This window comes from Somniosus microcephalus, chromosome 9 (assembly GCF_052327205.1).
Source record: "Somniosus microcephalus isolate GS21.2 chromosome 9, FLI_Smic_1.0, whole genome shotgun sequence".
Taxonomy (NCBI): Eukaryota; Metazoa; Chordata; class Chondrichthyes; order Squaliformes; family Somniosidae; genus Somniosus; species Somniosus microcephalus.
This window is the reverse complement of record NC_140995.1, coordinates 243,904,926-243,928,306: the sequence shown is the minus strand read 5'-3', so window position 1 is coordinate 243,928,306 and position 23,381 is coordinate 243,904,926. Positions and strand designations below refer to the sequence as shown.

Genomic DNA, 23,381 nt, shown 5'->3' with positions numbered 1-23,381 from the left:
AAGAAAGAAAGATGACAGGAAAGAAAGAAAGACGACAGGAAAGAAAGAAAGACGACAAGAAAGAAAGAAAGACGACAGGAAAGAAAGAAAGACGACAAGAAAGAAAGAAAGACGACAAGAAAGAAAGACGACAAGAAAGAAAGAAAGACGACAGGAAAGAAAGAAAGACGACAGGAAAGAAAGAAAGACGACAAGAAAGAAAGAAAGACGACAGGAAAGAAAGAAAGACGACAGGAAAGAAAGAAAGACGACAGGAAAGAAAGAAAGATGACAGGAAAGAAAGAAAGACGACAAGAAAGAAAGAAAGACGACAGGAAAGAAAGACGACAAGAAAGAAAGAGAGACGACAGGAAAGAAAGAAAGACGACAGGAAAGAAAGAAAGACGACAAGAAAGAAAGAAAGACGACAGGAAAGAAAGAAAGATGACAGAACAGGGATTACAGCAACAACTAGACCTACTCGACAAATACTGCCAAAATTGGGCTCTAACAGTAAATCTAAAGAAAACCAACATCATGATTTTTCAAAAAAGGCCCAGATGTCAGGAAAACAAATACCAGTTTACCCTCAGTGATACCACTATAGGACACACTATGAGCTACACCTACCTTGGTCTAACTATTACAGCATCAGGGAGCTTCAGCATAGCAGTGAATGCACTAAAAGAAAAAGCCCGAAGAGCCCTATATGCAATAAAAAGAAAATTCTACAACATCCAAATCCCAATCAAAATCTGGCTCAAAATATTTGACAGCATAATCCTGCCCATTGCACTGTACGGTAGTGAAGTATGGGGCCCGCTAAATCACCAAAGCTACACTAAATGGGAAAAACACACAATAGAAGCCCTACATGCAGAATTCTGCCGAAGCATCCTTCGCATCCAAAGAAAAACGCCAACAAATGCATGCAGAGCCGAACTAGGCAGATACCCACTGATAATAAACATCCAAAAACGAGCACTAAACTTCCTAAATCACCTCAAATCTAGCTCCCCAGACACCCTTCATTTCAAAGCCTTTCAGACCCAAGAGCTAAACCCAGAAAAGAGTCCCCTGAGTCAGCTGCTACTGAAACTAAGTACTCAGACGGCCCCTGACCAGCCCCAGACCAACACAGCCGTCCAAACACCAATCCGAGTGAACCAAATCATTAAACAATGCAAAGAAACCTACCTGGAACATTGGAACAAAATAACCGAAAGCCAAAGCAGATTAGAATGTTACCGGGCCCTAAAAAGAGAATATAAACTGGCAGACTACCTCACGACCATCAGAGACACAAAACAGAGACAGACCCTCACCAGGTACAGACTAAGCAACCACCAACTGGAAATTGAAAAAGGCAGATACAAGAAATCCTGGCAGCCTAGAGAGAATAGAATATGCGATCAATGTCTGGCCGGTGAGGTTGAAACAGAAATGCATTTCCTCCTAAAATGCGAAAAATTCAACACATCAAGAAACATATTATTCAACAAGCTAAGCCAAACAACCCCAGATTTCAAGGAATTGGATGATCTGTCAAAATTGAGATTAGTCCTGGGAGAAGGAGACAGACCATACCTTGGGGCCAAATATGTAACAACATGTCACAACCTGAGGACTGTTTAAAATTAAGACTGTTTAAAATTAATATTGAACGTACCAAATGAAGTACAAAGACTGTTTAAAATTAATATTGTTTAAAAGTAATATTGTATGTACCCAACAAATGTCAAATCGATTGACACCTACAGAATGTTGGAAAATGTACCTTTTTGCTATGTAAGCTTTGGCAATATGGTTCTCTGTAAACTTTCATGCCAATAAAGCATTTGAATTGAATTGAATTGAATTGAATTGAAAGACGACAAGAAAGAAAGACGGCAAGAAAGAAAGAAAGACGACAGGAAAGAAAGAAAGACGACAAGAAAGAAAGAAAGATGACAGGAAAGAAAGAAAGACGACAAGAAAGAAAGAAAGACGACAAGAAAGAAAGAAAGACGACAAGAAAGAAAGAAAGAAAGAAAGAAAGAAAGACGACAGGAAAGAAAGAAAGAAAAAAAGAAAGAAAGACGACAAGAAAGAAAGAAAGAAAGAAAGAAAGACGACAGGAAAGAAAGAAAGAAAGAAAGAAAGAAAGAAAGAAAGAAAGAAAGAAAGAAAGAAAGAAAGAAAGACGACAAGAAAGAAAGACGACAAGAAAGAAAGAAAGACGACAGGAAAGAAAGACGACAAGAAAGAAAGAAAGATGACAGGAAAGAAAGACGACAAGAAAGAAAGAAAGACGACAGGAAAGAAAGAAAGACGACAGGAAAGAAAGAAAGACGACAGGAAAGAAAGAAAGACGACAGGAAAGAAAGAAAGACGACAGGAAAGAAAGAAAGACGACAAGAAAGAAAGAAAGACGACAAGAAAGAAAGAAAGACGACAAGAAAGAAAGAAAGACGACAGGAAAGAAAGAAAGACGACAGGAAAGAAAGAAAGACGACAGGAGAGAAAGAAAGACGACAAGAAAGAAAGATGACAAGAAAGAAAGACGACAAGAAAGAAAGACGACAGGAAAGAAAGACGACAGGAAAGAAAGACGACAGGAAAGAAAGAAAGACGACAGGAAAGAAAGACGACAAGAAAGAAAGACGACAAGAAAGAAAGACGACAAGAAAGAAAGACGACAAGAAAGAAAGACGACAAGAAAGAAAGACGACAGGAAAGAAAGAAAGACGACAAGAAAGAAAGACGACAAGAAAGAAAGACGACAGGAAAGAAAGACGACAAGAAAGAAAGACGACAAGAAAGAAAGACGACAAGAAAGAAAGACGACAAGAAAGAAAGAAAGACGACAAGAAAGAAAGACGACAAGAAAGAAAGACGACAAGAAAGAAAGACGACAGGAAAGAAAGACGACAAGAAAGAAAGACGACAAGAAAGAAAGACGACAAGAAAGAAAGACGACAAGAAAGAAAGACGACAAGAAAGAAAGATGACAAGAAAGAAAGACGACAGGAAAGAAAGACGACAAGAAAGAAAGACGACAAGAAAGAAAGACGACAAGAAAGAAAGACGACAAGAAAGAAAGACGACAGGAAAGAAAGACGACAAGAAAGAAAGACGACAAGAAAGAAAGACGACAAGAAAGAAAGACGACAAGAAAGAAAGACGACAAGAAAGAAAGACGACAAGAAAGAAAGACGACAGGAAAGAAAGACGACAAGAAAGAAAGACGACAAGAAAGAAAGACGACAGGAAAGAAAGACGACAAGAAAGAAAGACGACAAGAAAGAAAGACGACAAGAAAGAAAGACGACAGGAAAGAAAGACGACAAGAAAGAAAGACGACAAGAAAGAAAGACGACAAGAAAGAAAGACGACAAGAAAGAAAGACGACAGGAAAGAAAGACGACAAGAAAGAAAGACGACAAGAAAGAAAGACGACAAGAAAGAAAGACGACAAGAAAGAAAGACGACAAGAAAGAAAGACGACAGGAAAGAAAGACGACAAGAAAGAAAGACGACAAGAAAGAAAGACGACAGGAAAGAAAGACGACAAGAAAGAAAGACGACAAGAAAGAAAGACGGCAAGAAAGAAAGACGGCAAGAAAGAAAGACGACAAGAAAGAAAGACGACAAGAAAGAAAGACGACAAGAAAGAAAGACGGCAAGAAAGAAAGACGACAAGAAAGAAAGACGACAAGAAAGAAAGACGACAGGAAAGAAAGACGACAGGAAAGAAAGACGACAAGAAAGAAAGACGACAAGAAAGAAAGACGGCAAGAAAGAAAGACGACAAGAAAGAAAGACGACAAGAAAGAAAGACGACAAGAAAGAAAGACGACAGGAAAGAAAGACGACAGGAAAGAAAGACGACAAGAAAGAAAGACGACAAGAAAGAAAGACGACAGGAAAGAAAGAAAGATGACAGGAAAGAAAGAAAGACGACAAGAAAGAAAGACGACAGGAAAGAAAGACGACAGGAAAGAAAGACGACAAGAAAGAAAGACGACAAAAAAGAAAGACGACAAGAAAGAAAGACGACAGGAAAGAAAGACGACAGGAAAGAAAGACGACAAGAAAGAAAGACGACAGGAAAGAAAGACGACAGGAAAGAAAGATGACAAGAAAGAAAGAAAGACGACAAGAAAGAAAGGCGACAAGAAAGAAAGAAAGACGACAAGAAAGAAAGGCGACAAGAAAGAAAGATGACGAGAAAGAAAGACGAGAAGAAAGAAAGACGACAAGAAAGAAAGACAACAAGAAAGAAAGACGACAGGAAAGAAAGACGACAGGAAAGAAAGGCGACAAGAAAGAAAGACGACAAGAAAGAAAGAAAGACGACAAGAAAGAAAGATGACGAGAAAGAAAGACGACAAGAAAGAAAGAAAGACGACAAGAAAGAAAGAAAGTCAACAAGAAAGAAAGACGACAGGAAAGAAAGACGACAAGAAAGAAAGACGACAAGAAAGAAAGAAAGACGACAAGAAAGAAAGGCGACAGGAAAGAAAGACGACAGGAAAGAAAGACGACAAGAAAGAAAGAAAGACGACAAGAAAGAAAGAAAGACGACAAGAAAGAAAGACGACAAGAAAGAAAGAAAGTCGACAAGAAAGAAAGACGACAAGAAAGAAAGACGACAGGAAAGAAAGACGACAGGAAAGAAAGACGACAAGAAAGAAAGACGACAGGAAAGAAAGACGACAGGAAAGAAAGACGACAGGAAAGAAAGACGACAGGAAAGAAAGACGACAGGAAAGAAAGACGACAAGAAAGAAAGACGACAAGAAAGAAAGGCGACAAGAAAGAAAGACGACAAGAAAGAAAGACGACAGGAAAGAAAGACGACAGGAAAGAAAGACGACAGGAAAGAAAGAAAGACGACAAGAAAGAAAGACGACAAGAAAGAAAGACGACAGGAAAGAAAGAAAGACGACAAGAAAGAAAGACGACAAGAAAGAAAGACGACAGGAAAGAAAGAAAGACGACAGGAAAGAAAGACGACAAGAAAGAAAGACGACAGGAAAGAAAGACGACAAGAAAGAAAGACGACAAGAAAGAAAGACGACAGGAAAGAAAGACGACAAGAAAGAAAGACGACAGGAAAGAAAGAAAGACGACAAGAAAGAAAGACGACAAGAAAGAAAGACGACAAGAAAGAAAGACGACAAGAAAGAAAGATGACAAGAAAGAAAGACGACAAGAAAGAAAGACGACAAGAAAGAAAGACAACAAGAAAGAAAGACGACAGGAAAGAAAGACGACAGGAAAGAAAGACGACAGGAAAGAAAGAAAGACGACAAGAAAGAAAGACGACAGGAAAGAAAGACGACAGGAAAGAAAGACGACAAGAAAGAAAGACGACAGGAAAGAAAGACGACAAGAAAGAAAGACGACAGGAAAGAAAGACGACAGGAAAGAAAGACGACAGGAAAGAAAGAAAGACGACAAGAAAGAAAGACGACAAGAAAGAAAGACGACAAGAAAGAAAGACGACAAGAAAGAAAGACGACAAGAAAGAAAGACGACAAGAAAGAAAGACGACAGGAAAGAAAGACGACAAGAAAGAAAGACGACAAGAAAGAAAGACGACAAGAAAGAAAGACGACAGGAAAGAAAGAAAGACGACAAGAAAGAAAGACGACAAGAAAGAAAGACGACAGGAAAGAAAGAAAGACGACAGGAAAGAAAGAAAGACGACAAGAAAGAAAGACGACAAGAAAGAAAGACGACAAGAAAGAAAGAAAGACGACAAGAAAGAAAGACGACAGGAAAGAAAGACGACAGGAAAGAAAGACGACAGGAAAGAAAGAAAGACGACAAGAAAGAAAGACGACAAGAAAGAAAGACGACAGGAAAGAAAGAAAGACGACAGGAAAGAAAGAAAGACGACAAGAAAGAAAGACGACAAGAAAGAAAGAACGACGACAAGAAAGAAAGACGACAAGAAAGAAATACGACAAGAAAGAAAGAAAGACGACAGGAAAGAAAGACGACAGGAAAGAAAGAAAGACGACAAGAAAGAAAGAAAGACGACAGGAAAGAAAGAAAGACGACAAGAAAGAAAGAAAGACGACAGGAAAGAAAGAAAGACGACAGGAAAGAAAGACGACAGGAAGAAAGAAAGACGACAAGAAAGAAAGAAAGACGACAGGAAAGAAAGACGACAAGAAAGAAAGACGACAGGAAAGAAAGAAACAAACAAACAAAGGTGACAAGAAAGAAAGAAAGAAAGACGGAAAGAAAGAAAGAAAGAAAGACGACAAGAAAGAAGGAAAGACGACAAGAAAGAAAGAAAGACGACAGGAAAGAAAGACGACAGGAAAGAAAGAAACAAACAAACAAAGGTGACAAGAAAGAAAGAAAGAAAGACGGAAAGAAAGAAAGAAAGACGACAAGAAAGAAGGAAAGACGGCAAGAAAGAAAGAAAGACGACAGGAAAGAAAGACGACAGGAAAGAAAGAAACAAACAAACAAAGGTGACAAGAAAGAAAGAAAGAAAGACGGAAAGAAAGAAAGAAAGACGACAAGAAAGAAAGAAAGAAAGCAAGCGCTTTACAGTCAATGAAGTGCTTTTGAAGTTGAATCGCTGTTGTAATGTGGGAAACACGACAGCCAATTTGTGCACAGCAAGCTCTCACGAGCAGCAATGTGATACTGACCAGATAATCTGTTTTTTATTATATTGGTTAGGGGATAAATATTGGCCAGAACACTGCCGATAACGCCCCTACTCTTCTTCGAAATAGTGCCATGGGAACTTTTATGTCCACCTGAGACAGTAGACGGGGCCTCGGTTTAATGTCTCATCCAAATGAGGAAAACCATTTTTGTGCAGCGAGTGGTTAGGATCTGGAATGCACTGCCTGAAAGGGTGTTGGAGGCAGGCTCAATCATGGCTTTCAAAAGGGAGTTGGATAAGTAACTGAATGAAAAACATTTGCAGGGCTACGGGGAAAGAGCGGGGGAGTGGGACTAGCTGAAGTGCTTTTGCAGAGAGCCGGCATGGGCTTGACGAGCTGAATGGCCTCCTTCTGTGCTGTAACCATTCTATGATTCAATGATTCTATGAATTCTGCGATCTTGTGCAGTGAAAACAAAAACAAATGTATTCCTGGGTGGAATCTGTTACCCAAGGTCCCGGAGGGTCCTGTCATGCTAATGTCAGGCGGGTTCATTCTACGACGCAGAGAAGAGTCTGACAACAGTGTCACAAAACCACAGGCACCTCCCAGCCATGAGCAGGCAACTCACAGCACATTAGGGAACTTAAGAAGTGCAGTCAAATTCGTCATTTTTTGCTACCCTTTGCAATGAGTGAAGAGGTGGACCTGTGGCTTCAGTCAGAGAGTGTAGAATATTGCAACTACAGACTCCAGAGCAGCTTATCCTTGCTTGGGCTTTATTACTGCCAGTCTGAACAAAGGTTCTTGGTAGTTGGATCACGATCACGTGCGAGGTACAAAAATTAAGGGCTGTACATAGTGGCACGACTATCCCCATGAGAGTGGAGAAGATTGGATAATTCCCCCATCAATCACGCCTGGAGACCTCACTGCTGTAATGAAGGGGATGGATTATACGCACATCCTCCACTCACTGCACTTTGCTGAAGAAATAATCTTGCTGTATTCAGGAGACTGTTTGCTGTAGTTTAGTGATGAGCACAGAGACTGTTGTAGTTTGGATTGTGAGTTCAGAGACTTTGTTTGCTGTAGTTTGGGTCGTGAGTTCGGAAATTTTGTTTGCTGTAGTTTGGGTCGTGAGTGTGGAGACTGCTGTAGTTTGGGTCGTGAGTTCGGAGACTGCTGTAGTTTGGGTCGTGAGTTCGGAGACTGCTGTAGTTTGGGTTGTGAGTTCGGAAATTTTGTTTGCTGTAGTTTGGGTCGTGAGTGTGGAGACTGCTGTAGTTTGGGTCGTGAGTTTGGAGACTCTGTTTGCTGTAGTTTGGGTCGTGAGTTCGGAGACTGCTGTAGTTTGGGTCGTGAGTTCGGAGACTCTGCTGTAGTTTGGGTCATGTGTTCGGAGATTCTGTTTGCTGTAGTTTGGGTCGTGAGTGTGAAGACTGTTTGCTGTAGTTTGGGTCGTGAGTTCGGAGACTGCTGTAGTTTGGGTCATGAGTTCGGAGATTCTGTTTGCTGTAGTTTGGGTCATGAGTTCGGAGACTCTGCTGTAATTTGGGTCGTGAGTGTGGAGATTGTTTGCTGTAGTTTGGGTCGCGAGTTTGGAAATTTTGTTTGCTGTAGCTTGGGTCGTGAGTGTGGAGACTGTTTGCTGTAGTTTGGGTCGTGAGTTCGGAAATTTTGTTTGCTGTAGTTTGGGTCGTGAGTGTGGAGACTCTGTTGTAGTTTGGATCGTGAGCACGGAAACTCTGGGGAAAGATTCGGTACCTTAGCACCTCCCATTAGCGCCAGCAGATGCCACTAATGGGGCCCTAGAACATTATCGCTGAGGTGAGGTGAATCCAACGCGGAGTGCCAAATCCCACCCCCTGCAGCGCTGCCGCTAACAGTTATCGCTGGAAGCCTCAACGCCAGGTGGATTGTGACGTCAGTGAGTGTGCAATGCTCACTGAGTGCTTGATCTGCAAAATGGATTGTTGCCACTTACCTTAGTACCTGAAGTAAACAGCAAGAGCTGGCGTGAAGCACCAGGAATCCGGCTCCAGGGACATTATTTAAAGGGATCATAAGTAATGAGTCGCAGCTGTACGTTAGTGGAGTTTTAGTGTTTTCTTGTCAGTTTCACATAGTCCAACAGTCTCATTCTGTTATTTCAAGGTTATTTAGTATCAGGAGTGTTGTGGCAACTAAAAAGTAGCTGCATTTATTCTTTAAAAAATCAAACTGCTACACTTGGTTACATTAATGGGGGCTGTACTGGCAGATGACCTCACCCTCCAGGATCTAGGGTGGAGGGAGCAGAGGCAGCGAGAAATATTGGAACATGTGGCCAGAGGCAGGAGGAGGGCCCTCAGGGCTCTTAACAGGAGGTCTTACCCTCCGAGGGTATTCCCAGAGCACTTCTCCTACCTCCAATTAAGTGAGGGGCAGTGTATTAGAAGGCCCCGCTTCACAGAACTCGGTCACCTCCTGCAACCAGACCTCCAGCTTCAGATCAGGGCGACCATGGCTCTCTCAGTAGCAGTCAAGATCACCGTCGCCCTCGATTTCTTCGCCAGTTGATCCTTCCAGTCTGTAACAGGAGACATGTCTAACATCTCATAGTTCGCCGTCCATCGCTGCATCTGAGAGGTCACAGAGGCTCTCTACAGTGGGAGAAGGGACTACATTTCCATCCCCATAGAGAAGCAAGACAAGCGTACATGTGGCGTTGCCAAGTTAGCGGGATTTCCCCATGGTGCAGGGCGCCATTGACTGCACCCACGTGGCTTTGTGGGCACCGCATAACAATCCTGAGATCTTCTGTAACCGCAAAGGCTACCACTCACTTAATACCCAACAGGTACGAGATTCTTGCTCCCTGTGTGGACGAGGGCAGGGGCTGCAGGGAGGATGAGCAATCTGACCACAGCACCGTGGTACAGGGAGCCATTCAAGTGGGGGGAGTAAAAAGAAATGTTGTAGTGATAGGAGACAGTATAGTTAGGGGGATAGATGCTGTTCTCTGCAGCCAAGAGTATGAGTCCCGAAGGCTGTGTTGCCTGCGGGCTGAAGAGAAACTTGCAGTGGGAGGGGGAAGATCCAGTTGTCATGGTCCACGTAGGTACCAATGACATAGGTAGGACAAAGAAAGAGGTTCTGCTGAGAGGGTATGAGCAGGTAGGGTCTAAATTAAAAAGCAGAACCACAAAGGTAATAATCTCTGGATTACTACCTGAGCCATGAGCGAATTTGCATAGGGTAAATAAGATCAGAGAAATGAACGAGTGGCTCAAAGACTGGTGTGGGAGAAATGGGTTTCTATGTGTGGGGCACTGGCACCAGTACTGGGATAAGAGGGAGCTGTTCCGTTTGGACGGGCTTCACTTGAACCATGCCGGGGCTAGAGCCCTGGCAAATCGAATAACTGGGGCTGTAGCGAGGGCTTTAAACAAGGTAGTGGGGGGGGGGGCGGGGGGAGGGTCCAGGTGAGCGGGAATTTAAAACGTCAATGAGAAATGAGAACCCAATAGAGCAGTATAGAGATGGGGGAAATAATAACCAGAGTGTGACAGGAAGGGACAGAATGTTTAAAAATAAGAGTGCAACAGAAAATGGGACCAAAACAAGGAGAAATAGTAAAAAGACAAAGTTAAGAGCTCTATATCTGAATGCACACAGCATTCATAACAAGATAGATGAGTTGACAGTAAAAATAGATACAAATGTGTATGATCTGATCGCCATTACAGAGACGTGGTTGCAAGGTGACCAAGGCTGGGAACTGAATACTCCAGGGTATTTGACAATTCGGAAGGATAGAAAGGAAGGAAAGGGAGGTGGGGTGGCTTTGTTGGTAAAGGATGGGATCAGTGCAGTGGTGAGAAGTGATATTGGCTCAGAAGATCAAGATGTAGAATCAGCTTGGGTGGAGATAAAAAATAATAAGGGGGAAAGTCTCTGGTGGGTGTAGTCTAAAGGCCCCCAAACAGTAGCAATACTGTTGGACAGAGTATAAATCAACAAATAATGGAGGCCTGTAAAAAAGATAAGGTAATAATCATGGCTGATTTTAACTCCATATTGATTGGACAAATCAAATTGGCCATGGCAGCCTTGAGGAGGAGTTCATAGAGTGTATCCGGGATGGTTTCCTAGAACAGTATGTAATGGAACCAACCAGGGAGCAGGCTATCTTGGATCTGATACTGTGTAATGAGACAGAATTAATAAATGATCTCATAGTAAAGGATCCTCTAGGAAAGAATGATCATAACATGGTTGAATTTCAAATTCAGTTGGAGGGTGAGAAAGTTGTATCTCAAACCAGTGTCCTGATCTTAAACAAAGGCAATTACAATGGCATGAGGGCAGAACTGGCTAAAGTGGACTGGAAAAATAAATTAAAAGGTAAGACAGTTGAAATGCAGTGGGGAACATTTAAGGAGATATTTCATAACTCTCAACAAAAATATATTCCAGTGAGAAAAAAAGATTTTAAGAGAAGGGGGCACCATCTGTGGCTAACTAAGGAAGTAAAGGATGGTATCAAATTGAAAACAAAGGCGTACAATGTTGCCAAGATTAGTGGGAGGCCAGAGGGTTGGGACATTTTTAAAAACCAGCAAAGGATGACTAAAAAATAATAAAGAGAGAGATGAATTATGAGAGTAAACTGGCAAGAAATATTAAAACAGAAAGTAAGAGCTTCTACAAGTATATAAAAAGGAAGAGAGTAGCTAAAGTAAACGTTGGTCCCTTAGAGGATGAGACTGGGGAATTAATAATAATGGGGAACAGGGAAATGGCAGAGACTCTGAACAAATATTTTGTATCTGTCTTCATGGTAGAAGAAACTAACAACATCCCAATAATGGATAATCAAAGGGCCACAGGGAGGGGGGATCTAAAGACAATCACTATCATTAAGGAAAAAGCACTTGGTAAAATAATGGGACTACAAGATGACACGTCCCCTGGACAAGATGGCCTGCATCCCCGGGTCTTAAAAGAAGTGTCTGCAGAGATAGTGGATGCATTGGTTGCAATATACCAAAATTCCCTGGACTCTGGAGAGGTCCCAGCGGATTGGAAAACCGCAAATGTAACACCCCTATTTAAGAAAGAAGGGAGACAGAAAGCAGGAAACTATAGACTAGTTAGCCTAATATCTGTCGTTGGGAAAATGCTGGAGTCCTTCATTAAGGAAGCAGTAGCAGGGCATTTGGAAAATTATAATGCAGTCAAGCAGAGTCAGCATGGTTTTATGAAAGGCAAATCATGTTTAACAAATTTGCTGGAGTTCTTTGAGGATGTAACAAGCAGGGTGGATAAAGGGAAACCAGCGGATGTGGTATATTTGGATTTCCAGAAGGCATTCGATAAGGTGCCACATAAAAGGTTACCGCATAAGATAAGAGCTCACAGAGTTGGGGATAATATATTAGCATGGATAGAGAATTGGCTAACTAACAGAAAGCAGAGAGTCGGGATAAATGGGTCATTTTCCGGTTGGTAAACGGTAACTAGTGGGGTGCCACAGAGCGCAGTGTTGGGGCCTCAACTATTTACAATCTACATTAATGACTTGGATGAAGGGACCGAGTGTAATGTAGCCAAGTTTGCGGATGATACAAAGATGGGTGGGAAAGCAAGTTGTGCAGAGGACTCAAAGAATCTGCAAAGGGATACAGACAGGGTAAGTGAGTGGGCAAGCATTTGGCAGATGGAGTATAATGTGGGAAAGTGCGAGGTTATACACTTTGGCAGGAAAAATAAAAAAGCAAATTATTATTTAAATGGAGAGAGATTACAAAATGCTACAGTTCAGAGGGACCTGGGGGTCCTTGTGCATGAAACACAAAAAGTTAGTATGCAGGTATAGCAAGTAATCAAAAAGGCAAATGGAATGTTGGCCTTTATTGCAAGGGGGTTGGAATATAAAAGTAGGGAAGTCCTGCTACAACTGTACAGGGTATTGGTGAGACCACACCTGGAGTACTGCGCACAGTTTTGGTCTCCTTATTTAAGGAAGGATATACTTTCATTGGAGGCAGTTCAGAGATGATTCACTCGGTTGATTCCTGAGATGAAGGGGTTGACTAATGAAGAAAAGTTGAGCAGGTTGGGCCTATACTCATTGGAGTTTAGAAGAATGAGAGGTGATCTTATTGAAACATATAAGATACTGAGGGGGCTCGACAGGGTAGATGCAGAGAGGATGTTTCCCCTCGTGAGGAAATCTAGAACTCGGGGGCACAGTTTCAGAATAAAGGGTCGCCCATTTAAGACTGAGATAAGGAGGAATTTCTTCTCTCAGAGGGTCATAAATCTGTGGAATTCTCTGCCCCAGAGAGCCGTGGAGGCTGGATCATTAAATACATTTAAGGTGGAGATAGACAGATTTTTGCAAGATAAGGGAGTGAAGGGTTATGGGGAGCGGGCGGGGAAGTGGCTTTGAGCCCAAGATCAGCCATGATCTTATTGAATGACGGAGCAGGCTCGAGGGGCCAAGTGGCCTATTCCTGCTCCTATTTCTTATGTTCTTATGTTCAGTTTGTGTGCGACCACAGACAGCTAATCATTATTGTCAATGCCCGCTATCCTGGCAGCAACCACGATGCCTTCATCCTGCACCAGACCGGTGTGCCAGCACTCTTCCAGCCACCACATCAAGCTCACGGCTGGCTGGTCGGAGACCAGGGCTATCCGCTGTCCACCTGGCTCATGACTCTCCTCCGCGACCCAATACTCCTGCCCAGCACTCATAAAATGAGCCCTGCTGCCACCAGGAACATCATCGAGCAGACCTTCAGCCTGCTGAAGCCACGGCTCCACTGCCTTGATCACTCGGGAGGAGCCCTCCAGTACTTGGCTGAGCGGGTGTCCCATTTCGTGGTGGTCTGCTGCATGCTCCACAACTTTACCATCATGTAGGCCCAGTCCTTGCCACCAGGGATTGTGGGATCACTTCAGGAGGAGGAAGAGGGAGAGGAGGAGGAGGATGAGGGCGAGGAGGAAGAGGAAGATGAGGACGAAGAGGAGAAGGAACAGGAGCGAGGGAGGAGGCAGCCATTCAATCGGCCTTATGGAAGGGCGGTCTGTGACCGCCTCATCAGACTGCGGTTCCAGTAAATTCAACCCCAGATCCCCATTGCTCACCACATCCCCATCATTCCATCCCTGTTGCAGGCCATCTCACAGCGCAAAGCTGAAATGAGACACACCACAAAAGAATCCAAACTGAATTAATAAATCAAAAATCAGTGAACACATATTTACAACAAAAATATTAAGTATTCACGCTTGTGCAATCCCTTAGTACCTGTTGTTACTGTGCCTTTTCATGCTCTAGTGCTCCTACAAAGTGTTGGCCCAGTGGTTGCAGCAGGGCTGGTGGAAGGCTGCTGAGTGTCTGTGCAGAAGACTTCAGATGACCTTGCAGGATGCCCTCGACCTGCTCTGGACCTGGAAGGTCCGGTTGTAGACTGCACCACCTCAGCATTAGCGGCAGCAGTCTGGGCTGGCTGGATGACCGGCAGCAAGGGCAATGGCGGAATGGCAGTGGTGGGAGCAGAAATGCTGTCACCCTGAGAGAGCAGGTTCCTGCTCCACTCCCCCAGGGCAGCACCTCAACAGCCCTAGCAATCTGTTGGAGCATAGATTGCTGGCCTGCTGCGAAACCATGAAAGTCCCGGTTGACGGTGGTAGACCTAGCCACGATGGCAGCAGTCAGGGCTTGCGTGGCATTAAGCTAAGACTGCATGAGAGCAGTCTGAGATTGGATGCCACCAAGCATAGACTGCATTACAGCACTAAGACATTGCGTCACTTCCGCCTGTGCTGCAATGGGAGCTGCCAGATCGCCCATCACACACGGCATCAGGTCTGGGTCGCCACGGTCTCTCTGGGAGTCTACCATCCTTTACAGACTGGAAATGATGGGATCCATGGTGTGCACAGAGCCTTGTGCAATGTTGGAGGCAGACTCCTCCAAGCTCCTTACCATTGCCGATAGGCTCTCAGGCACCCTTGCCATTGCACCGATCATCTCCATGTGCATGCCCATCACCCTACTTCTGAAGGCCTCCCCATTGAGGTCCTCAACTGAGTCCTATGCAGCAGAACTTGCGCGTGAACTCGCTCTTCACGGAGCTGGCCTCCGAGCTACCCTTTCCCCCTGGCCTTGCTGCAGCCCACTCATCCCTGGTGCCTCACCCTGTGCAGATGCTGCTACTATACTAGCCTCTAAAGAACGCGTAGCCCCAGTATCTGAGCTGGTGCCTGCTCCTCTTCTCCCGCCTCGCTCTCTACGGTACCCTCAGGGACAGGCTGCTCAGGTGCTTGCTCATTATCTGAAAGCATAAAGGCACAAGAGTCGGGTTAAGGTGAGGGGAGGGAGGCAGGAAGGGAGAAATGCATACTGCATGATTATCTGGAAAGTGCAAAATGCTTGTGGGGTGAGGGGGAAGTGGGATGTGAGTAGGAGTAGGGATGAACATACCGTTGTCCCCAATGGGATCAATGTCACCGGTGGCCACGGCGCCCACCACCTGGCGCCCAATAATTTGCAGCACTCGATTCTCCAGCGCAAACACTGGTTGGGTGCTGGCTTGTCCCCCGCCTGTGTGCTCTGCTCCCTCCTGTTGTGAGCCACCTTGGCCTGCAAGAGAGAGGAAACTGTGTGAGTGAGTGTGGAGTGTGTTTGGGTGATGTGCCTGCCATAGTTGAATAGCTGTCACTGTGTGCAAGGTGTGAGATGTGGGTGTGAGTGTTGGTAGGTAGAGATTGTTGGTGGGTGAGTGCTGGGGGTGTGGTGCTTTGGGCAGTGTGTGAAGAATGTGCTTCAGATGGTGGTATGCAGCATTTGTTGAAGCATTCACTCATCCTGACCACCCGAGTGACATCGTTAAATTTCTTCCTGCACTGTGTGTGGGTCCTGGGGACCACAGTGCTGCCCGAGACATGCTGTGCTACCTCCCTCCACATGGTGCAGAAGACTTGTGGCGCGATCCTCCTGCCGCTTGCTGGGTAGAGCGCCGCCCTCCATCTTCCACAGCGAACACCAACGCCGCCAATGCTTGGTCGCAGAATCTGTGGGCTCGCTCCCTGGGGCGTGGATCTGCCATCAGTACAGCTGCATCAGTCCTCTGGCTCCTTCTCCATGACCTGCTGCTGCTTGCTGAGGCAGCTGCACAGCCAGCAATGCTGAGAATGAGGTTCTGCAGCATCAATGAACCTCCCCTTTAAGTACTGAAAAATTCCTGTGGCAATCATGACTTGTGATTAGACTGCACCTGATGTTGGTCCACCCTTTGAGTGTAACGCCAATGAGCTTCGGCTTAAAGACTTGAATTAGGACTTCAATCAATTATTTCTTTGAGCAGTGAGCATGAATTTTGCGTGCATTCTAAAACATTAGCGCCTGGCACTAATTCTCCAACTTTTCTAATGATACCGCCCATTCTTGGCTATAATGAATTTCTAGTCCTCTGTTTGTTGTAGTTTGGGTGATGGAGACTCTGCTGTAGTTTGGGCTGTGAGCACAGAGGCTCTGCTGTAGTTTGGGTCGTGAGTTCGGGGACTCTGTTTGCTGTAGTTTGGGTCGTGAGTTCGGAGACTCTGTTTGCTGTAGTTTGGGTTGTGAGCTCGGAGACTCTGTTTGCTGTAGTTTGGGTCGTTAGCTCAGAGACTCTGCTGTAGTTTGGGCCGTGAGTTCGGAGACTCTGCTGTAGTTTGGGTCATGAGCTCGGAGACTCTGCTGTAGTTTGGGTCGTGAGTTCGGAGACTCTGCTGTAGTTTGGGTCGTGAGTTCAGAGACTCTGTTTGCTGTAGTTTGGGTCGTGAGTTCGGAGACTCTGTTTGCTGTAGTTTGGGTCGTGAGTTCGGAGACTCTATTTGCTGTAGCTTGGGTTGTGAGCTCGGAGACTCTGTTTGCTGTAGTTTGGGTCGTGAGCTCGGAGACTCTGTTTGCTGTAGTTTGGGTCGTGAGTTCAGAGACTCTGTTTGCTGTAGTTTGGGTCGTGAGTTCGGGGACTCTGCTGTAGTTTGGGTCATGAGGTCGGAGACTCTGTTTGCTGTAGTTTGGGTTGTGAGTTCAGAGACTCTGTTTGCTGTAGTTTGGGTCGTGAGCTTGGAGACTCTGTTTGCTATAGTTTGGGTCATGAGTTCGGAGATTCTGTTTGCTGTAGTTTGGGTCGTGAGTTCGGAGACTCTGTTTGCTGTAGTTTGGGCCGTGAGCTCAGAGACTCTGTTTGCTGTAGTTTGGGTCGTGAGTTCGGAGATTCTGTTTGTTGTAGTTTGGGTCTCCTCACAGCTGCAGCTCCACCATTAAAACGGAGCTTTCATCAGGGAGCAGTTGCAGGCAGCAGAACTTTTGTCCAAAGGTCTTTCAGCACTTTTAGCAGGCCTACCGAAGTCAGAGGTGCTGCAGCTTCTTTCTCTCAACTGTGGGACCTCCTTGGAAGACCCTCTCCCCGCTTGGACTGAGCGCTTCCCCAACGGAGGTATATGCCAGCAGCATGGGAATCATTTATTTCCTTTCACCAGATTTGGATGAGGAGCAGCCATGGCAGCAGCAGAACCAGGCAGCTCAGCAGCAACAGCAGCAGGAGCCCCGACCTCCTGCTCACCCACCTGATGCTGCACAGGGCAGAAGGCGCCAGCGCATGGAAGCACATCGTGCAAGGAATGCACTCATCCTGGCCAGATTTGCATAGGTTGCCCATTGTGGCACATGTCCTTGGCTCCTTCTTAACACATGGTAGACAATGGACATGACTCTCTGGCCTCCTTTCACTCTGACCACCAACCTGACCATGCAAGTGTCGCGCAGCCCGCAATGTGGAACTGCCTAAGCCGAAATAACAGATGCCATCACACCAACAGTTTGCCATCACCTAATTTTAATACATTCCCATAGGGATGGCATTTCATCAATAAACAGAAACAATCACCCAATCTGCACACAGCTGGACCCACACAGCCTTGGTTTCTTTGGGAGGTCTCTTCCTCCCAGATGAGGGGAAGAGCACCTCCCTGCTAGCTCTCGCCCCCTCAACCAGCATACCCAGCGCCTCATCCGAGAACCTCGGGAAGGTCCTTGTCTTGGAGCTGGCCATTCTTCAAGGAGATAACAGCTTGGAGGTGGTGCAGCATCGACCAAAAACCAGTGGAATGAGCCAAGGCAGCAAGCAGCCCTTAAATAAAGCTGGAGAAGTGAGGTCAGCAGAGGCGAGTTTCAGTCCCAAAACACTAATTGGCCCAGGGGAACCCACATCTCAGAAATCAACTGGCCAATTAGGGGAAAATTGCACATTTTTCCCATCTCTCAGTGGAGGTGGGTTTGGAAGCCACCCAAACTGAAACCTGCCTCCAACCCACCTGATGTGCCTCAATGAATCCGAGACTCGACGTTAACGGAGCAAAGCAAGGCTTTTATTAACTCAGAAAGTAATACACATTGGAGAAGTGTCTCTCATCCAGAGATCTGCTGTACTGCTGTGAGACACGCTGGGGCTTGCTTAAGTAGGGGCCAGGTATGGGCGGAGCCCTACACACAATACAATACAGGTAAGGAAATGAAACTGAAACTAAACTAAACACAGGGAATACAGTGCCTGATGAATGGCATATTTCATCACATTCACCCCTTCTACAGATTTAGTCTGTTCGGGGGTTTGATAGTCCTCTGTGACCGACGTAGCTGTTGTGGTGCCGCGGGTGTCGGCTGGGTGTCCCCGGTGGCCTCCTGGGTCTCTGCCGGGGGCGCCGCCAGGGTTGTTGAAGGGGTAGTTGGTGGGGGCACCGTTGGTCGATGTTCTTCCGGGAGTGGTGAAAGGATAGTGGGTGGGTAAGAATTGCTGTGATCGTTGTTGCTGTTGTTGTCGTGGTTGTTGTCGTTACCGGCTGGGGCGACGTCTTTTATGGACACGGTGTCCTCCCTTCCGTCGGCGTGCCAGACATACGCGTATTGGGGGTTGGCGTGGAGTCGGTGCACTGACTCCACGAGGGGGCCCGTCTTGTGGCCCCTCACATGCCTTCGTACAAATACCGGACCTGGGGTGGACAGCCATGATGGCATGGATACACCTGAGGTGGATTTCCGGGGAAAGACAAACATTCATTCATGAGGCGTGGCATTAGTGGCAGTACACAATAGCGACCGTATCGAATGGAGCACATCTGGGAGGACTTCCTGCCAGCGGGAGATAGGGAGGCCCTTGGTCCTTAGAGCTAGAGTGACTGCTTTCCATACTGTCCCGTTCTCTCGCTCCACCTGGCCGTTACCCTGGGGGTTGTAGCTGGTGGTACGGCTCGTGGCGATCCCCCTGGACAGCATGTACTGGCGTAGCTCTTCACTCATGAAGGACGCCCCCCTATCCGTATGGATGTAGCTCGGCATACCGAACAGGCAGAACAGGCTGTTGAGGCATTTAATGACCGTGGCGCTGGTCATGTCTGGGCAGGGGAAGGCAAATGGGAAACGGGAGTATTCGTCCACAATGTTCAGGAAGTAAACATTGCGGTCGACTGACGGGAGGGGGCCCTTGAAATCTAAGCTGAGCCGCTCAAAGGGCCGTGTAGCTTTGATTAAGTGGGCTCTATCTGGGCGGTAGAACCGAGGCTTGCACTCAGCGCAAGTGCGGCAGTTCCTGGTCAGAGACCGAACTTCCTCAATCGAGTAGGGTAAGTTGCGGGACTTTATGAAGTGGAACAGCCGTGTGACCCCTGGGTGGCAGAGGTCGTTGTGGAGGGTCAGTAGCCGATCCCCGGTGGTGCTGGCACACATCCCTCGTGAGAGGGCGTCGGGGGATTCGTTAAGGGCCCCTGGCCGGTAAATGATGTCATACTCGAAGGTGGAGAGCTCGATCCGCCACCTAAGAATCTTATCATTTTTAATCTTCCCCCTCTGTTTATTATTGAACATAAACGCTACCGACCGCTGGTCGGTAAGTAGGGTGAAGCGTTTGCCGGCTAGGTAGTGCCGCCAGTGGCGCACTGCCTCCACGATGGCTTGGGCCTCCTTTTCCACGGAGGAGTGTCTGATCTTGGGCCCTTGGAGGGTCCGCGAGAAGAAAGCTACGGGCCGCCCCGCCTGGTTGAGGGTGGCCGCCAAGGCAAAGTCAGACGCATCACTTTCCACTTGAAAGGGAGTGTTCTCGTCCACTGCCTGTAGCGTGGCCCGCTCAATATCCCGCTTAATGCTTTTGAAGGCGGCGTGGGCCTCAGCAGAGAGCGGAAAAGAGGATGCTTTCAAGAGGGGGCGGGCTTTGTCGGAGTAGTTGGGGACCCATTGGGCATAATAAGAAAATAACCCCAGGCACCTTTTCAGGGCTTTGGGAGTGTTGGGCAGGGGGAGCTCCCGTAGGGGGTGCAATCGGTCGGGGTCTGGTCCGATTTCCCCATTCTCCACCACGCTGCCTAGTATGCAGAGGCGCGTGGTATTGAAAACGCACTTGTACTCGTTGTAAGTGAGGTTGAGTTTTTGTGCGGTTTTCAGGAACCTCTCGAGGTTCGAGTCGTGATCCTGCTGGTTGTGACCGCAGATGGTGACGTTGTCGAGGTAGGGGAAGGTTCCCTGCAAGTGGTGGTCAGCGACCATGCGGTCCATCTCCCTCTGGAAGACCGAGACCCCATTCGTCACCCCAAAGGGGACTCTGAGGAATTGGTAGAGGCGTCCGTTCGCCTCGAAGGCGGTGTACGGGCGGTCCTCTGGTCTGATAGGGAGCTGGTGGTATGCTGACTTGAGGTCGATGGTGGAGAACACCCGGTATTGGGCGATTTGGTTCACCATCTCGGATATGCGGGGTAGCGGGTTGGCGTCTAGCTGGGTGTATAGATTAACGTCTGGCTATAATCTATCACCATCCGCTTCTTCTCGCTACCCCTCACCACCACCACTTGGGCGCGCCACGGGCTGTTGCTGCGTTCGATAATGCGCTCCTTCAGGAGCCTGTCTACCTCGGTCGCGATAAACCGCCTGTCCTCCCAGCTGTACCTCCTGCTCTTGGTCGCTATTGGCCGGCAGTTGGGAGTAAGGTTCGCGAATAGCGAAGGCGGCTTTACCTTCAGGGTAGCCAGACCGCACACTGTGAGGGGCGGCTGGGACCCACCGTAATTGAGCGTGATGCTTTGGTGGTGGCACTGGAAATCCAGGCCCAAGATCACGCTCGCAAATAGATTCTTCATGATTAGTAATTTAAAATTATCGTATACAGTTCCGTTAATGGACAATTGTACCGCGCAGTAACCCATAATGGTCGATGTCTGGGTTTTATCAGCCATAGAGATGGTGCCCCGAGCAGGGACCACCGTTAGAGAGAGTTGTTGTGCTAGTTCAGGGTGGATAAAACTCTCCGTGCTTCCACTGTCAATTAAACATTTAACTCCGCACCCGTTTACCTCGGTGTCCACCATTGATTTGGATAGCGGGTGCGGTCTGGTCTGGTCCACTGTGACCGACGCCACTGTAGGGCCCTGATCGAGACAAGATGGCGTCCACGCTGTCTGCTCACAAGATGGCGGACCCCACGAGGTCGGGCAAGATGGCGTCCAAGATGGCCGCTCCCACGGCACACACGCGGCGGTGGCGGGTTTTCCAGCGGGGTTCCCTCTGCACACCTTCCCGAAGTGCCCCTTCTTACCGCACTTAAAGCAGGTGGTGCCTTTCGCCGGGCACAGGTTTCTGATGTGCTTCGGCTGCCCGCAGAAGTAGCAGTTGGGGCCCCGACGCGTCGCGGCTGTCGTAGGGCTTCTGGGGGGAGAGCGCGGCCCCGACGGTGTCGGGCTGCCGGGCAGGCAAGATGCCTTCCAAGATGGCGGCGCCCTTGGTGCACACGTGGTGGCGTGGGTGGCGCGGGCCGAAGAGTAGGCATCCGAGTTTCTCTGGGCCACATCCAGGGATCGTGCTGTGTCCGCAGCCTGTTTCAGGTCCAATCCCGTTTTTTCCAGTAGTCTCTGCCGGATGTAAGTGGAGCTGAGGCCTGCGATAAAGGCATCGCAAACAAGCTCGTCAGTGTACACTGCGGCTTTTACATCTTGGCACTTGCAGTCTTTGCCAAGCGTTTTCAGGGTGACTAGGAACTCATCCAGCGATTCCCCAGGTCGCTGTGTGCGAGTAGCGAGCAGATGCCTAGCGTACACCTCATTCGTAGGCTGCTGGTAATGCGCCTTTAGGATGTCGCAGGCGGCCGGGTACGTGTCGGCGTCTTGGATGAGGGGGTAAACCCGGTGGCTTACCCAATTCCGCAGGATTCCGAGTTTCATACTCTCAGCGTCCGTAGCGCCTGTGATGGCTGCGGAATTGTCCAGGAAGAATTCCATACACTTAAACCAGTGTCCGAATCGTGCCGGTGCGTCCGAAGCATGCGGGTCCAAATCCAAACGTTCGGGTTTCAAGAGTTGGTCCATTGCGTTGAAAATTGAGTTAATAAAATTGATGTGCCTCAATGAATCCGAGACTCGACGTTAACGGAGCAAAGCAAGGCTTTTATTAACTCAGAAAGTAATACACATTGGAGAAGTGTCTCTCATCCAGAGATCTGCTGTACTGCTGTGAGACACGCTGGGGCTTGCTTAAGTAGGGGCCAGGTATGGGCGGAGCCCTACACACAATACAATACAGGTAAGGAAATGAAACTGAAACTAAACTAAACACAGGGAATACAGTGCCTGATGAATGGCATATTTCATCACACCGCCTCCATTGGGGAAATCGCACCCATGAGATCAAATCCCACCACCGCAGCTGGGGAATTTAAATTCAGTTAATTAAATAAACCTTAAATAAAATGCTCGTATCAGTACTGGTGACTATGAAACTATCAGATTTCCGTATAAAACCCATCTGGGTCGCTAATGTCCTAAGGAAACCTGCCATCCTTACCCGGTCTGGCCTATGTGTGACTCCGGCCAATTACCGCCCCATCAGCCTACTCTCAATCATCAGCAAAGTGCTAGAAGATATCGTCGACAGTGCTATCAAGCAGCACTTACTCGCCAATAACCTGCTCACTGATGCCCAGTTTGGGTTCCACCAGGACCACTCGGCTCCAGACCTCATTACAGCCTTGGTCCAAACATGGACAAACGAGCTGAATTCCAGAGGTGAGGTGACGGTGACTGCTCTTGACATCAAGGCAGCATTTGACCGACTGTGGCATCAGGGAGCCCTAGTAAAACTGAAGTCAATAGGAATCGGGAGGGAAAACTCTCCACTGGCTGGAGTCATATCTAGCACAAAGGAAGATGGTTGTGGTGGTTGGAGGTCAATCATCACAGCCCCAGGACATCACTGCAGGAGTTCCTCAGGGCAGCTCACCACCACCTTCTCGAGGGCAATTAGGGATGGGCAATAAATGCTGGCCTTGCCAGCGACGCCCACATCCCATGAACGAATAAAAAAAGCACTTGCCCCCACCCCCCACCCCCGTGCTCGTGCCAGTGTTACCCCGCTGGGCAATCCCGAACCCGGAGTCCAGCTCCGTTCAATCGCTGTGTGGCTTAGAGAGCTGCCTCCTTACCAATAGAGATAGTAGAAAAAGGACATCAAGTAAAAAGACATCTTGCACCAAGCCTCCTTCTGGCAGTAATTGAGGGTTTCATCGTTCATCACTGTGGCTGGATCGTACATTAACTCATTACTGTCTGTGGGGCTGTGAAAATACCTGCAACACACAAAGGATGAAACACCTCTGGGATTGATCGCTTGGAAATTCCTTCCATTAATCTCTCCCCCTCTCCACTTCCCCCTCCACCTTGAAGCCCAACTGTTTGACCAACCTTTCGGCTACCCCTCCTCACCTC

At 47.2% G+C, this 23,381-nt stretch overlaps 1 protein-coding gene across 1 annotated transcript in view; it reads right to left on the bottom strand.

Annotated features, from left to right (window-relative positions):
• Positions 1-23,381, bottom strand: part of cnih3 (cornichon family AMPA receptor auxiliary protein 3) — a 180,016-nt gene that overhangs the window by 68,000 nt on the left and 88,635 nt on the right. The window contains exon 5 of the mRNA XM_085998254.1: positions 23,099-23,242. Coding sequence (XP_085854380.1) covers positions 23,099-23,242 — 144 coding nt within the window. The remainder of the gene's footprint in view (positions 1-23,098; positions 23,243-23,381) is intronic.